At 38.5% G+C, this 15,548-nt stretch overlaps 1 protein-coding gene across 3 annotated transcripts in view; it reads left to right on the plus strand.

The window, feature by feature from the left end:
- PRKG1 (protein kinase cGMP-dependent 1) overlaps positions 1–15,548 on the plus strand; it is a 1,407,171-nt gene that overhangs the window by 900,443 nt on the left and 491,180 nt on the right. For all 3 annotated transcript variants that reach the window (XM_005904632.2, XM_005904631.3, XM_070363677.1), the window contains exon 4: positions 7,632–7,737. In XM_005904632.2, the coding sequence (XP_005904694.1) occupies positions 7,632–7,737 (106 nt within the window). The remainder of the gene's footprint in view (positions 1–7,631; positions 7,738–15,548) is intronic.

A 15,548-nucleotide genomic window follows, 5' to 3' on the forward strand; every position in this document is an offset into this window, starting at 1 on the left:
AATAAATCATCATCCATTTGGTCCTTTAAGTAGCCTTAACTTTTGTTTTTTGTTTGTTTGTTTTTATATTTTTTCTTTATTTTTTAGCCTTAACATTTGAATGTGAATATACATTTTAAAATCATTACATTAGTTAATGTTATAGTATTTTCAAAAAGTTGATCATTTGGCCTTACCAGTTGCATTGTTGAAGGTATGAAAGAAAGTGAAAGGGAAGTTGCTCAGTTGTGTCCGACTCTTTGCGACCCCGTGGACTGTAGTCTACCAGGCTCCTCTCTCCATGGGATTATCCAGGCAAGAATACTGGAGTGGGTTGCCATTTCCTTCTCCAGGGGATCTTCCCGACCCAGGGATCAAACCTGGGTCTCCTGCACTGCAGGTGGATGCTTTAACCTCTGAGCCACCAGGGAAGCGATGTTGAGCAGAATTTAGAGGGGAAAAAAAATCTATTTCATTTCTTTTGCTTTCATTAAAGGACAGCTCACTGTACCACATCCTTTCAAATATATGAAAATCATGACAACACTGATAAGTGATTTTTCTACTATTAAGTTTATAGTAATGATTATCCTTATCTGCAATGTCCAATTTTATAATCCACCATCTTTATAGAATATGTATCATTAAAGAGATAACTTTTCAAGGCAAGAATGTTTAGAATATAACTCCCATACTAACAATTAGGCAGTCTGCACAGTGGAAGTATCAGCACATTTATTATAGATAAATTGTAAATAGCAAACGGCCTGTTCTAATTATGAAGCATTTGTCTTAGAACATTCCAGCAGTTGGAATTGGCTTTAGGCAAACGTATGCCTTAATAATATAGGGAAACAGTTGTGGGCTTCATGGACCCCCTCAAGGTCTCTTCCAAGCTGATTCTGTAGCACTAAGTATCTGAGTGATTCAAGCTTCAAGAAAATGGGAGTAGGGTAGGGTGTAAAAATAAAGTTTCTGGGATTTCTGGAGCATACAATAAAGTACCTTATGGTATGAGCTGGTGCTCTTTTAATGTTGAAGGTGAAATAGAGCAAAGTAAGGACATCTTGTTCTTCTACCCACATTAAACCCTCAAAGATTCTAGCTCATTCAAAGTTTAGATCAGCAGAAACTTAGATGAGACCCACCTGTTATCTGAGAATGTTCTCTGGAGAACACGAAGACTTAGGGAAGAACAGATTACTCTGAAACCCTTGTCAGAAAACTCAACTTGCGTTTTGCAGCTAAGAAATGTCACTTTGAAAAGCTCAAGTTGATAACCAGTTCTTTTCTGATGGAGATTATCACGGTCTACAATAATTTTTCCAGTGAAGTACAGACATAGATTTTATTTGGACAAAATGTTTCACATACACCCAAAATTCAATTTAGAAAATACTTGATGAGTGGTACTTTGTGCTATCCTAGGCACAGGAGAAGCATGTAAAGAGAATATGAATATTGGTATGCTGGGCTCAGTGTTCACCCGTTTATTGGCTGAGCCGAGGGAACTCTCTGGAGTCCTGGGAGGAGGACTAGAAATAGTCTGGGAACTTAGGGAAGTGGCTGTTTACTAAATAAGTCTCATTTGAGAAAGTGAAAGTGTTAGTCTCTTAGTCCTGTCCGACCCTTTGTGATTCCAGTGACTGCAGCCCGCCATGAATTTCAGAATTCATGGAATTCTCCAGGCCAGAATACTGGAGTTGTTAGCCATTCCCTTCTCTAGGGGATCTTTCCAACCCAGGGATCACACTTGGGTCTCCAGTATTACAGGCAGATTCTTTACCATCTGTAACAATTTGTATGTCCCTGTGGATGTAGACCTGGGTTTCCCAGGTGGTACTAGTGGTAAAAAACCTGCCTGCCAGTGCAGGAGATATAAGAGACAGGGGTTTGATCCCTGGGTCAGGAAGATTCCCCTGGAGGAGGGCATAGCAATCTGCTCCAGTATTCTTGCCTGGAGAATCAGAGGAGCCTTGGGGGCTACAGTCCATGGAGTCGTACAGAATTGGACCCGACTGAAGTGACTTAGCATGCATGCCTGCATGGATGCAGATCAGCTAAGCATTACCTCTTCCCTCACCATGCTTCCTGTCTCCTTTTCTGGGGTAATCCTTTGTCTAGGATGCTTAGAGCAGGGACTCTTAATCTTAAGGGTGCCATGGATCTATTTGTCACTGATGAAGCATATGGACTCATCTAAAAATGATTATTAAAGCATAAAACACACAAGATTACATAGAGCTGTTCACATTGAAATAGAGTGATAAAACATTTAATAATTAATTGTGGTAAAATAAAATAAGATCTAGAGGTCCAGTTAACTAACATAATCTCAAAATAATGATGAATATAAATTATATTTAAGATATCCTTGACAAATGTAGGATGATATAAAAATAGCCATGTTTTCTACAGTAAAGTGATTTGTTGCCTCTATTTTTTAAGATTATTTATTCTATTTTTAGTTGTGCTGGGTCTTCCTTGCTGCACATAGGCTTTCTCTAGTTGCAGAGAGCAGGACCTTCTCTTCGTTGCAGTGCAGAGACTTCTCATCTTGGTTGCTTCTGTTGCAGAGCACAGGCTCTAGGCACCTGGGCTTCAGTAATTGCAGTGGGCGGGCTCAATAGTTGCAATGTGTGAGCTTAGTTGCCCGTTGCACATGGAATCTTTTCAAATCAGGGATCAAACCCGTGTCTCCTGCACTGGCAGGTGGATTCCTATCCGCTGTACCACCAGGGAAGTCATGTCACCTACACTTAGAAAAGATATGCTCAATTTCAGTAACAGAGTAGTAAAAATAAAGATGTTGTTTTCTCATCTCACAGTCATCAATCCCTTGCATTCCTTCTACAGACGCCTTCGGGCTCCATAGACCCCGGGTGTCTCCATTCAAACTTCTGTAACAAACACCACAGACTGGTTGCCTTAAACAACAAAGAATTTGCTCACAGTTTTTCTCACAGAACTCACAGGGGGTGTGGAGTTCAAGATCAGGGAGCTAATACAGTGGAGTTCTTGGTGTGAGCTCTCTTCCCAATTATATCCTGAAGTGGCATTATCCTGATGTGTGCATTGGGGGAGGGAGAGAGACTCCTTTTCTATAAGGGCACTAAACACTTGATGAGGGCTTCATCCTCAGAACCTCATCTAGACCTGATAACTTCCTGTACTATTGTGATTTGTAATAAAAAAATATAATATATATTTGGTCTTCATCTCTTTTCTGGCATTGAGCTCCTAAAATCCTTGGAATTTCATTCTTGGAATTTCCTAAGTGAGGAAAGCAACTAATCATTGACCAGGTTTGGCAGGAACAATAGTTTATTGGCCTCTGGGCTAGACCATGAGTTTCTTGAGGGCAGGAATTGTCAGCCTATTTTCTGTCCCTCAAATACAGCAATAGTGTCAACTAGATTGGTGTGAAATAAATATGGGCAGAATAAACCTTTGAGTCATGGGTTCTGTACCCACACATGCTTTCTGAGAATTCTTCCAAAATTTGAATTTGGCAACAGATACATTCCTTGATAGGAGAATTTCAGCCAAACCAGATTTGTGGTTTCATAGTCCAGCACAGTTTTATGTCTCATTCTTCTGTGATTTTGGTGCCTCCTAAACAAAGGCCAGTTTTACCTCTGTTGAAGGTATTCTTGGTATACTCATGCACTTAAGAGATCCCAGGGTAAAGGTAACTTGTATCTTTTCCATATAGTTCAACCTGGCCTCAACCTGAAGAAAAAAATGACAAATGTTTCAGTAGAGAATTCTAGATACATAATTGAATGAAAAAGAAAATACCTTCAGCCAGACCTTTTTTCTGCTTTATGCTCTTCTGACTTCTTTGTTCATCAACAGCAGTCATTGTGAAAATCGCAGGAATTTTGTTCCTGAAGTGCTTATCCCCTACAGAGATTAATACACCACTTAAGATCAAAGGTAAATGGGTTTTTTAAAAAGCGTTCTCTTCAAGTTTTGGAAGCAACAGACTTATACTCCAACAGGCTGTTTAAGAAGCAAGATACTAATAACAGCTCCAATATAACCATGCTTCTGACAACACAGCAAGGTGATTGTTAGTCATGCTTGCCCACCTGTATAAAATGCTGACCTCGCTAATATGTATATTGGCTGCATATAAAAAAGATGTTGGCATCTTGCCCAAGGTCGTGGAAAAACTTGCAATTTCCTTAAGCATATTCATTATCATACAAAATATCTGAAACATGGTTTTAGACAGTTCAACAGCCATGTAAATGGAAGTAGAAGATAAAAATACTGAATTCTGTGAACTTATTTTTAGAGATCATTTTTCAACACATGAATCATGATATCTAATAAATTCACTTTAGATATTTAAATGTAATCTTAGAGTCTGACTAGGCATATATATATATATTTTGCAGGTGAATTTCATGTAAATGAATTATATTAATTAACAATTATACCCAGTGGTTATCAAATAAAAAGCAAGTTTCTTGAGTTGGGGGAGGTTATAAGAAACGAGACAGGGACTTTTCTATGAGGGAATATGGTACATTCTTATTTGAGGTAACATAATATAGACATTAGAGGTAATTGACAGTATTAGCAACATGTGTAAAGTGCTAATGAGTGACACAGATAGATACAGCTATAGCAATTCATAGGACAAAAGGTTGCTGATCAGGAGAGACCACAGATGGAAAATGGACTTGGAAGTGTGAACTAACACTAACAATGCTGCAGGTAACTTAGTACACACACATATCCCACTACTGCCCTCCCAGCCCTGCATCCCCCACAAACTTTTGCTGTCACTCCCATTGCTGTCTTATTCACTTAGACCCTCCTCACTTCATTCCTGAGCTACTGTGGCCTCTGTCTCGTGCTCATCACTCCTTGTCTGAATCTGGGCACACAATGTATGATCAGACAATTCTCCTCACGCTGAGCTTTCCTCATATTACCGCTCTGTCCCACGGTTTGTACATAAAGTGCATATTTGATGACACTAGTCATGGTCTGTATTCTGCTTGACTAAGGTGTTTGTGAATCCAATGTGTCCCTTCTAGATTAGTCTTTCTCAGCTATCGCCATGGTCTTATCTTTGGGTTTCAGAGATTATAATAGAAGCCTTTATATACTGTTACCAGGGGTGTGCATTGTGAAGTCTTTCTGTAGGGCAGAGCCTTAAAATGCATCTATGCTTTATTTCATTCTAACATTATGCTTCCAATCATGCCTTTGAGATGTGTTTAAAAAACCCATATCATAGTAAAGCTATTTTTATTGCTGCTATTTTTTAAAATAACACAATTTGTTGGTTATCCTAATTGGTCCCTTGGAGGGAGGAGTATCTATACTCAAAATACCTGGGAAACATTAAAAATGATGGTGAATATAGAAAATACTATTTTTTTTCTAGTAAGCATTTTACTTTTTTTAATTTCCCCATGGTGTGTCCTTTAAAATTGTGGTTCTTTTGTTCTGTTTTTTTAAGATCTCTACTAACTTCCTGTTGTTCATCAAATTAATCCTTGCTTCTTCTGCCTGGCTTCCAGGACCCTGCATCAGCCTGCTCTCAAATTGTGTAGCAGCCCTGTAGAAATCTCAGCCATTTCAGTCTGTTTCTCTCTCTGACTGGACTCCCAGAGCCCAGACTCATTCCTAATGGTGTTCTCGTTTATGTGCTTTCCCCACATGACTGCCCTTTGTCTATCTCTGTCCTAGTTCAACTTCTGTTGTTTTTCAAAGTTCTAATGAATCTTGTCAAGATTTTCTCAGTCCCTCGTGGTGGTATCATCCAGTTCTGTGGTTCATGTCAAGTAAACAGGTGTTCTGGAAAAGAGCCTGGATTCAACCGAAGGAACTAGAATGTAACTGGAGAATACCTGTGAGATGAGCTTTGTTTTCTGATGAAGGTTCATTTTTGAAGGCTATTTGGAATGGAGCCATGTACACACCAGTCCTTGCTGCCTTGTTCTTTTTCTACTTAACTGAACATCTGTTTTCTTCAGTAAAGAACTGTCTAAGGGAGAAGTCATGTTTTCTTTCTAAGCTTCAAATAATTGTTCAAGGAAAAATTAGGTAAAATTCAAAAAAATAAAGGTTTACTCTATTTACTCAATAATCCTTTTATCAGCTTTTCCCTCTGTGTGTTACTTCTAGCATCTTCCCTTAGGGCACATACATGGCCTACTTATTCCAACATTTTCTCCACTTCCTTACCCCAAATCTTGATCTATTGCATTCACTGGGCTTGGTCTGAGAACTGTGAAGAAAAGAGAACTGCATTCATTCATATTTCTATGTTTGATTCATTAAATTATGAGTGCTCAGTTGCTCAGTTATGTTTGACTCTTTGTGACCCCATAGATTGTAGTCTGCCAGACTCCTCTGTCCATAGCATTCTCCAGGCAAGAATAATGGAGTGGGTAGCCATTCCTTTCTCCTGGATATCTTCCCGACCCAGGGATCAAACTCAGATCTTCTGTATTGCAGGTGGATTCTTTAACCCCACACCACCTCATTGAACTATATTTCCCTATATATATAATGAGGGAACTATCCATTTCCCTCATTGAACTATAACCTGGCCCCATTCACTGGTCTTGCTCAAACCTGTGCACAGCCCTTCTCTACCCTATACTCTGTGGGTACGATGTATGCATGCATGCTAAGTAGCTTTAGTGGTGTCTGACTCTTTGAAACCCTATGGACTGTAGCCCACTAGGTTCCTCTGTCCTTGGGATTCTCCAGGCAAGAATACTGGAGTAAGTTGACATTTCCTACTCCAGCAGAACTTCTGACCCAGGGATCAAACCACGTCTCTTGCATCTCCTACATTGGCAGGCGGATTCTTTACCATTAGTGCTATCTGGGAAGTCCATTATGAAAATTTGCAGACATACATAAAAATAGAGAGCATAGTAAAATCTGCCTGTTAAATACTCATCACACAGATTCAATTATCAACATTTTTAACATACTCTTCTTTTAAAAGAAAGTTTTATCTTAATATTTTTGTTTTCTTACACCGTAACATCTGTCTTTTTTCTAAAACTTGTCTTTTAGTCATGTACTTATTAGATCAAATGGTAATCTATCCTGTGGTTTTGAGTTTCTGTACTTAATCATTGTCAAAGCCAGTGGTATGGGAGAACAGAAATTAAAATTCAACAAACGTATCTAATATAGTTTTGTATGGTAACTGTGGGTGCAGGTTACAATTTAATTGTAATTATTATTTCTATTCTATTAACTCCTAAACCTGAATTTATACCTACATTTTTTACAATTAAAATATGATCATGTGAGTCATTAACACTATTCTGGTTAATTACCAAGAGTTACTTCTTGTGAACCTCTCTTCACGTGATTTTCTTTGTATACAACTAAATACTTCCAGTGTGTACTTAGACCTTATCATCCCTTGAGAACCTAAGAGTAACAGGAAGCTTCCTTATAGATAGTAATACTAGTGTTAAATTATGAACTACATTTTGTCTGTAAGAACTTGTCTTCTTAACTAAATAGAATAGCATTAGGATATTAGCTTTAAACGAAGGTTAATCACTTTCATTCCTCTGAATAACTCATTACTTTCACACAGTATAGTTCACTGTTGAAGTTCTCTAATTTTTGCCTATTTGTTTTTCCTTTTTCCCCAGCTCTTGTAAATGTGAAACTCTGGGCCATTGATCGACAATGTTTTCAGACGATAATGATGAGGACAGGACTTATCAAGCATACCGAGTATATGGAATTTTTAAAAAGGTAGGATGCTTTTCTTTTCTCCTGAGAGTGTTTTATTGTCTTTTCAACCTTTTCCTGAAATGCAGCCCAGGGAACACTTTTTGCCTTTATCTCCGTCGTATTAGCCTACTAATTTATGGAAGTACAAGATTTTGGACTGGCTTCTTTCTGTTTCTGCTGCCAAATTTCATGATATGTGGTTAAGTCAGAACTTCAGAGTTTCATTCAATATTCTGTTATAGAGGAGAGAAACAAGTGAGTATCTGCATGAACAAAAAAGGATATTGAGGTCATCTCTATTTATCAGTTAATATATTGTAACTCTTCTCAAGCAACCCACAGTATAAGACTGAATCATCTCTTATATGAAGTTTCATATTAAAGATCAGATGACTAAGGTGAAAAAGTTCCAAGAAACAGCTTATTATCCTTTAATCCTGAATTTAATTTCCAAAATTAAATTCATTTTATGTTGCAGTTCTGAAGTATCAAAGGCTTTTCTTGTCTTTATATTATCATAATAACTCAATATACCATGGGAATTGGAATGAAACACCAGTTTTCATTTCTTAGGAATATACTGGTATTCATTGAAATTAATTTGTCTCTAAGCTTATTTTAGAGAAACTATATTATTTTGTCATTAAAAATAATATTGACAACTTTGCCTTTTTTCAGAAAGTAGTTATTTTGTACATTTTTTCTTTTGAAAATAGAATCATCTTTAAGTAGTTATATATAGAGTATGTGAGCTAAATGGGGGTGCAACACCAATTAAGATTTCATTTTCATTTTTGAGAGCTAAAGTGTTAAACTGGCCTTTTCATTTTATGTTTTTATTTTTGGCAAATAAATGACCTAAGTTAAACTAAAAAAATCAAATTCATACTTTGTATCAGTGATACAAAAGTTTTAATAGATATTCATTGAATTTTCTTAAATGCAATTGTATACTTGGATATTTCTTTTGGTTTGTTTCTGATTAACTGTTCACATATTTTTCATTTCCACATAGTTTTCTTTATATTCTTGCTAAAATTCAAATATGTCAAGTGATAATGTGTTAAAAAAATTACTGTGTTGGTAGGGTGTCAGTTTTTTATCTCAGTGTGATTTAGTGAAACACTTAGGAAAAGTGGAAATGGGAGTTTCTGTTTAAATGTTAGTATAGTTCACAAGGAAATGATTCAAGTGCCAAATGATATGCACTTGTATTAATATACATATAGATATATGTTGATATGTGTATTGATATATAGATGTGTGTATGTGAATGGAGAGAGATGGAAGGAGACAGAATGAATGTTCACTGTAAGCCTCTATCAAAGTGCAAGTTACTGATTTTCTTGTGACATAGCCCTGAAACAGAAAGATCCCAATTGGTAATCAGTGAAATGCTTGTTTGTGGGACAGAACTCACTATTTGTCTCACATACCTAGGAGCTGGGTACTCGCCACGCTGACTTCAGCTTCCATAAGTTTTCATAACAAAATGGAATTGTGGCAATGCTGTCTTGCATGACACCAACAAAAACTTTTTAGAGGCACAGTTCCAGGAAATTGGAGATGCCTCCGTGCTCCGTGTGTGTGTGTGTGTGTGTGTGTGTGTGTGAGTGAGAGATTCACCCTGGATAAACTTTTATTTTTGTAGTCTCAGAGCTGTTCAAATTTGTCATCTACTTTGACAATTTAAACCTTAAGCCATAGAAGTTGGTTCTCTAGGATTTGTGAACATTCCACGTTGGTCATCTTAGAGCAAGTGGAGTTTAACTGATTTAATATAAAAGAGGCACTGACTTTGATGTCACTTTGCATCTGGCCACTCTGTGAAACATCAAGTCCACACCATTTGCATATGCAGTACTGGGCTGGAAGTCCAGAGAGATGACACAGTGACCACTGTTGCCTCGGGCTGGTTTTAATCTTCCTAAATGATGACAGTGACCAGCTGGCTCCCTCTATAGCCTTTCAATGGCTGGCAGTTCCTGCTGAATTAGCTATAGCCTCATTAACTGGTTATTTAAGGTCCTGCCCCAGCCAGTGGCTCCCTGCTTTTTCAGCCTGGTTTCTTCTTGCCCCGGGGCAAACCTAATGATTCCAGGTGCTCAAGCAGACCCTGTGCTTTTATGCAGCATCCTGCCTCTGTTGCCTTTTCCCCCACAGTCAGTGTTCAAGTCTTAACTAACTAAAAGCTTCCCTTTCCATAGATACTGTTGTTTCTACTGAGAAGTAACCTCTCCTTCCTCTGAAGCCTCCTTTCTACCATGTTTTCTACTATATTATAACCTCACTACTAAGCTTAACTCTACTTTTAAGCTATAAACTTTTAAGGACTAGAGCTATTTCTTCAGCATCTTGATACTCTTCTTCGGCACAAAGCTTGTCATTTTGTAGACAGGCATTTTATAAAAGGACAGTAAGTGTGGGGCAAGTATGTAATTTGCAGGGCCCACTGGAAAATAAAATTCAAGGCTCCTTTTGCAAAAGTAGGGAAACATTTCAAGTCACTGGTGGCATAGTATTAAACAAAGCGTAGGAATTGTCTAATCTTGCTGCTGCTGCTGCTGCTAAGTTGCTTCAGTCGTGTCCAACTCTGTTCGACCCCACAGACGGCAGCCCACCAGGCTCCCCCGTCCCTGGGATTCTCCAGGCAAGAACACTGGAGTGGGTTGCCATTTCCTTCTCCAATGCATGAAAGGGAAAAGGGAAAGTGACACGACTCTTAGCGACTCCATGGACTTCAGCCTACTAGACTCCTCCGTCCATGGGATTTTCCAGGCAAGAGTACTGGAGTGGGGTGCCAGTGCCTTCTCCATCTAATCTTGGGTCCTGCACTATATCCTAGTGAAATTAAAAGTGAATAATACTCATTCCTCCATTTTCCAAAGTTAATGTGTTCTGCCATTTATTTGGCAAAGCTGTTGAGATGCCATATATTCTCCAAAGAAATGATAGATCTTGTCAAAAACTAAGATGATCAAAATTGAACTTGCCTATCATAACTTCAGAATTATTCTTATTTCCCTGTGTATTGTAGATTTTAAAAATTTGCTTAGCACTCTTTTACATTATGTAAAAGCTTTAACATTTTATATAGTTAAGTCAACCAAATTTTTTTCCTTTATAGTTTCATGTTTAGAAAGACTTATTGTGTCATAAAAATATAGACTTAACTCTAAAATTCTCTGCAGCAGCGTGTGTGTGTGTGTATGTGTGTGCATGTACATGCGCGTGGAGGGGTGTTTTTGTCTAGTGCACTTGCTAAATATAACTTTGAATTTTTCTACTATAGACACATGCACTATTTTGTTAAACAGGTAAAGCAATTGTGACACTATAAGGAAAAAAGAAAAACTCTGGGAAATGGTTTTAGAACCCATCAGAATTCTTTGCAGTGAGGGTCTCTGTTGGACATAGGAATGCCTTCCTGATGAAGTGATTTCAAGGGTAGAGAGAGACAGACTGAAAGAGAAAAGATTCTGTTATCACTGCTCATCTCCCCATGCCACTCGTCCTTACTTTTCTACACAAGCAGTAAATTTGAAGTGTAGGAAAAGGGGACACATCAGGCATGGAAATGCAGAGCCAAAATGCGAGGGTTTCTTTCTTACAGTCAGTTTTTATTTTCATTTCAGGGTTTTAACCCATTTTATAGATATTAGTCATGTGGTTTGGCCTCCTTTTTTGCTATTAAATGCCACATCAAACGTGGTTCTGGTTCTTTAATGCTGTTAGTCCATTCTCTTTTATGCTTATATTTCACATTCCCTGATGAAAACACAGATGTTCCTATGCAAGCATAGCAAAAAAAAAAAAAAATTTTTTTTCACGGAGCAGTGCTACGAAGCGAGGCACGGTTTCTGTAGGTCCGGTGGCAGTTTTGTCAGTTGCCAACACTTTCCAACATTTGGCTACTGAAAAATGGACTTGTTTCACAGATGGATTCTGAAAAACGAGCCAAATAACTGCCAGAGTCAATTTGTGTCACTTTTTCCTGAGCATTTTCTCTGTGCCGCTATTGGCACACACATCTGTACCCAGAGGAGCGTTAGAATGCAGCTGTGTGACCGATGGGATATACTTGTAGGAACTGGGTTTTCTGTTCGTCCCAAACTATGATGCTGCCGCTGCTGCTGAACCTCCTATTTATCTTAATGCCTCACTTACAAATCAGAAAAACAACAGGGACTGTTTGGAATTTAAATTACTCAGTCAAGCCTGCTGATCCTCAAAAAAAAAAAGTAAAACTTTTCTTGATCCACTAAGGAATCTTTTGTTAAGGCAGGTAATTTTGTATCATCATTCTGCATAAAACCTTTCCATGACTACTTCTCACTCTTAAGATAGAGTAGTTCTTTGGCATTGTCTCCAAATCCCTGTTTCCTTTGGCTACTGCTCACCTCTGCAGGTTCATCTCACTCTCCATCTTCTTCCTCATCTTCTCATTGGCTCTTTGCTCTAGTCACATTCAGTTCAGTCCAATTGCTCAGTCATGTCCGACTCTTTGCAACTCCATGGAATGCAGCATGCCAGGCCTCCCTGTCCATTGCCAGCTCCCAGAGTTTACTCAAACTCATGTCAAGAAGAAGACTGGACTTCTGGTAAATCATAGAGCTATGCTATGCTATGCTAAGTCATTTCAGTCGTGTCCGACTCTGTGCGACCCCATAGACGGCAGCCCACCAGGCTCCCCCGTCCCTGGGATTCTCCAGGCAAGAACACTGGAGTGCGTTGCCATTGCCTTCTCCAATGCATGAAAGTGAAAAGTGAAAGTGAAGTCGCTCAGTCATGTCCGATTCTTAGCGACCCCATGGACTGCAGCCTAACAGGCTCCTCCGTCCATGGGATTTTCCAAGCAAGAGTACTGGAGTGGGGTGCCACTGCCTTCTCCGAATCATAGAGCTACAGTGCTGAATTAATCCTTCTGCCACGGTTTTCTTGTGGAAAGCCCTGCTGCACATTTTGGTGCTGTGTACTGTGTTAGTCTCTCAGTCAAGTCCAACTCTTTGTGAATCCATGGACTATAGCCTGCCAAACCCCTCTGTCCATGGAATTCTTCAGGCAAGAATACTGGATTGGGTAGCCATTTTCTTCCCTGGGGGATCTTTCCAACCCAGGGATCAAACCCAGGTCTCCTGCTTTGCAGATAGATTCTTCACTGTCTGAGCCACCAGGGAAGCTCAATATAAAGGTTCCTTATTCTATATGCCCATTCCTAGGGAGTAAGGCCAAATCTGGTTTGCTATTCCACCTTATCCTCTAAAACAAAAATACTTGTATACACACCTAACGTAATTAAATATGTTACTTACATATGTGTATTAGAAAAGTAAGTAATATTGCTTTTAAAAAAGCAGTATGACTTTTCTTCTAGAAACTCCTGCTAACTTTTATATATCAGTATGGCCTTCACTGTGAGGATAATTTCATTTTGGTTTGACTGTGACTTCAGCCTCTACCCCAGACCAAAACTTGTTGAATCTTCTCTTTAATTGCTTTACATTTCTCTCATCCAGTAGTTTTTGCCATACCTGCCATTAGCAGGTGCCTACATAACAATGCATCTTCATGTCTGGTCTGATATAGCAATAATGATTACATTTTAGATTTAGAAAAATTTAAGACAAGATAGTTTCATCTCTGTTGATATGTTATAGGTATAGCAGTTGAGTCTTAGAGCCCAGAATAAAGTCATATTTAGTTAGAAAACTTAGAACCCAGGCTTATGAATTCCCCATTTGAGTATCCTACAATATGTGGACTCAAGTTCATAGTTTGTATATTATGAAGCTCTTCACTGTAGCAAGCTTAACATGAGAGTGGGTTGGTGGTATTTTTGCCTCTCCAGAAAGATAACTTATAAAAAAGTATTAATTTGTTATCATATAGACATTTTTCTATACTCTTTATATATGTATTTTATTTTTTGGACATCCCTCATGGCATATGAAGTTAAAAGACGCTTACTCCTTGGAAGGAAAGTTATGACCAACCTAGACAGCATATTAAAAAGCAGAGACATTACTTTGTCATAAAAGGTCCATCTAGCCAAGGCTATGGTTTTTCCAGTGGTCATGTATGGATGTGAGAGTTGGACTATAAAGAAAGCTGAGCATTGAAGAATTGATGCTTTTGAACTGTGGTATTAGAGAAGACTCTTGAGAGTCCCTTAGACTGCAAGGAGATCCAACCAGTCCATCCTAAAGGAGATCAGTCCTGAGGGTTCATTGGAAGGACTGATGTTGAAACTGAAACTCCAATACTTTGACCACCTGATGTGAAGAGCTGACTCATTTGAAAAGACCCTGATGCTGGGGAAGATCGAGGGCAGGAGGAGAAGGGGACGACAGAGGATGAGATGGTTGGATGGCATCACTGACTCAATGGACATGGGTTTGGCTGGACTCCGGGAGCTGGTGATGGACAGGGAGGCCTGGCATGCTACATTTCATGGAGTCACAAAGAGTTGGACATGACTGACTGAACTGAACATGGCATATGGGATCTTAGTTCCCTGACAAGGGATTGAGCCTGGAGGAGTGGAATCAACCATTGGATTTCTAGAGAGGTGCCTATACTCTATATGATTTAATTTCAGCCTTGGGATAATGAAAACTTAAAATGCCTTGCAAGTATTTCTTTCTCTGATCCAGTTTAAAAATCAAAAAAATTTTCATATTCTTAACTCAATCCAGTAGGTCACCTTATTTCACAGATTTTTATTTTTTATCGTATTTATAAAAGAACGTAGAGATGTAGAGTTCTTAGAGTGGAATATAAACTTGTAAAGGATATGAGAGTTTTCTCATTCCACTAATGGGAGAGCCAAGACCTAGGCTGGTTATGGGAATTGCCCAGGGTCACACAAGAAATTGATCGTACGGTTAACCCTTGAACAATGCGATGATTGGGGCACCAGCCCTTTTGCAGTCACAAACTGGAGTATAACTTATAGTCAGCCCTCTATATGATTCCTCCATATCTACCATACCACATCATCAGTTCCAACCAACCATGGGCTGTGAGACATTGTAGTGTTTACTGTAGGAAAAAAAAAAATGTCACTGCTGTTCAAGGGTCAACTATATACTGATCAAATTCTCTGCCCTAAAGTAAAGCTGAAATTTTGCTATTGTATAGAATGTCAGCTGTCTTTTGTTCAAAATCTCCAGAGTAGAACTCACCATGATCATGACTAAACATATGTTCTGGTGTTTCACAATTCCTCTAGGATAGGTGTTAATGTTCCTGCTAAGATTGGTTTATTTGCCATACAAAGAGAAAGTAACTGCGTATAGCTACCCTTGTAATGTCAGTTTTGAATGGCAGATGTGGGGTGCGTCTGGAAATTGACGTTTTTAACAAGTTCTCAGCGGATGCTCATGTTTTTGGTCTGGGAACTACTCTTGGGAATCATTGATCCAGTGTATAAGATGAAAGTAGAAATTATATTTCAAATATTCCAGATGTTTGTATGATGTGTTAGGAAAAGAGTATATTTCGATTTTGGATTCATTTATAGATATGTAAGCTTAGACAAGTTTCTGTGTGTTTTTTTTTTTTTAATGGAGGATAGTTGCTTTACAATGTTGTTAGTTTCTGCTTTACTGTGAAGTGAATCAGTTATTGATATACATATATCCACTCTTTTTTACATTTCCTTCCTATTTGGATCACCATAAAGCACTGAATAGCGTTTCCTGTGCTATACAGTCTGTTCTCATTACTAACCTACTTTATACATGTATATATGTCAACCCCGGTCTCCCGTTTTGTCCCACCCTCCTTCCCCCTTGGTAACCATAAATTTGTTGTCTACATATGTGACTATT

The sequence above is a fragment of the Bos mutus genome, chromosome 26, assembly GCF_027580195.1.
Source record: "Bos mutus isolate GX-2022 chromosome 26, NWIPB_WYAK_1.1, whole genome shotgun sequence".
Lineage (NCBI taxonomy): Eukaryota > Metazoa > Chordata > Mammalia > Artiodactyla > Bovidae > Bos > Bos mutus.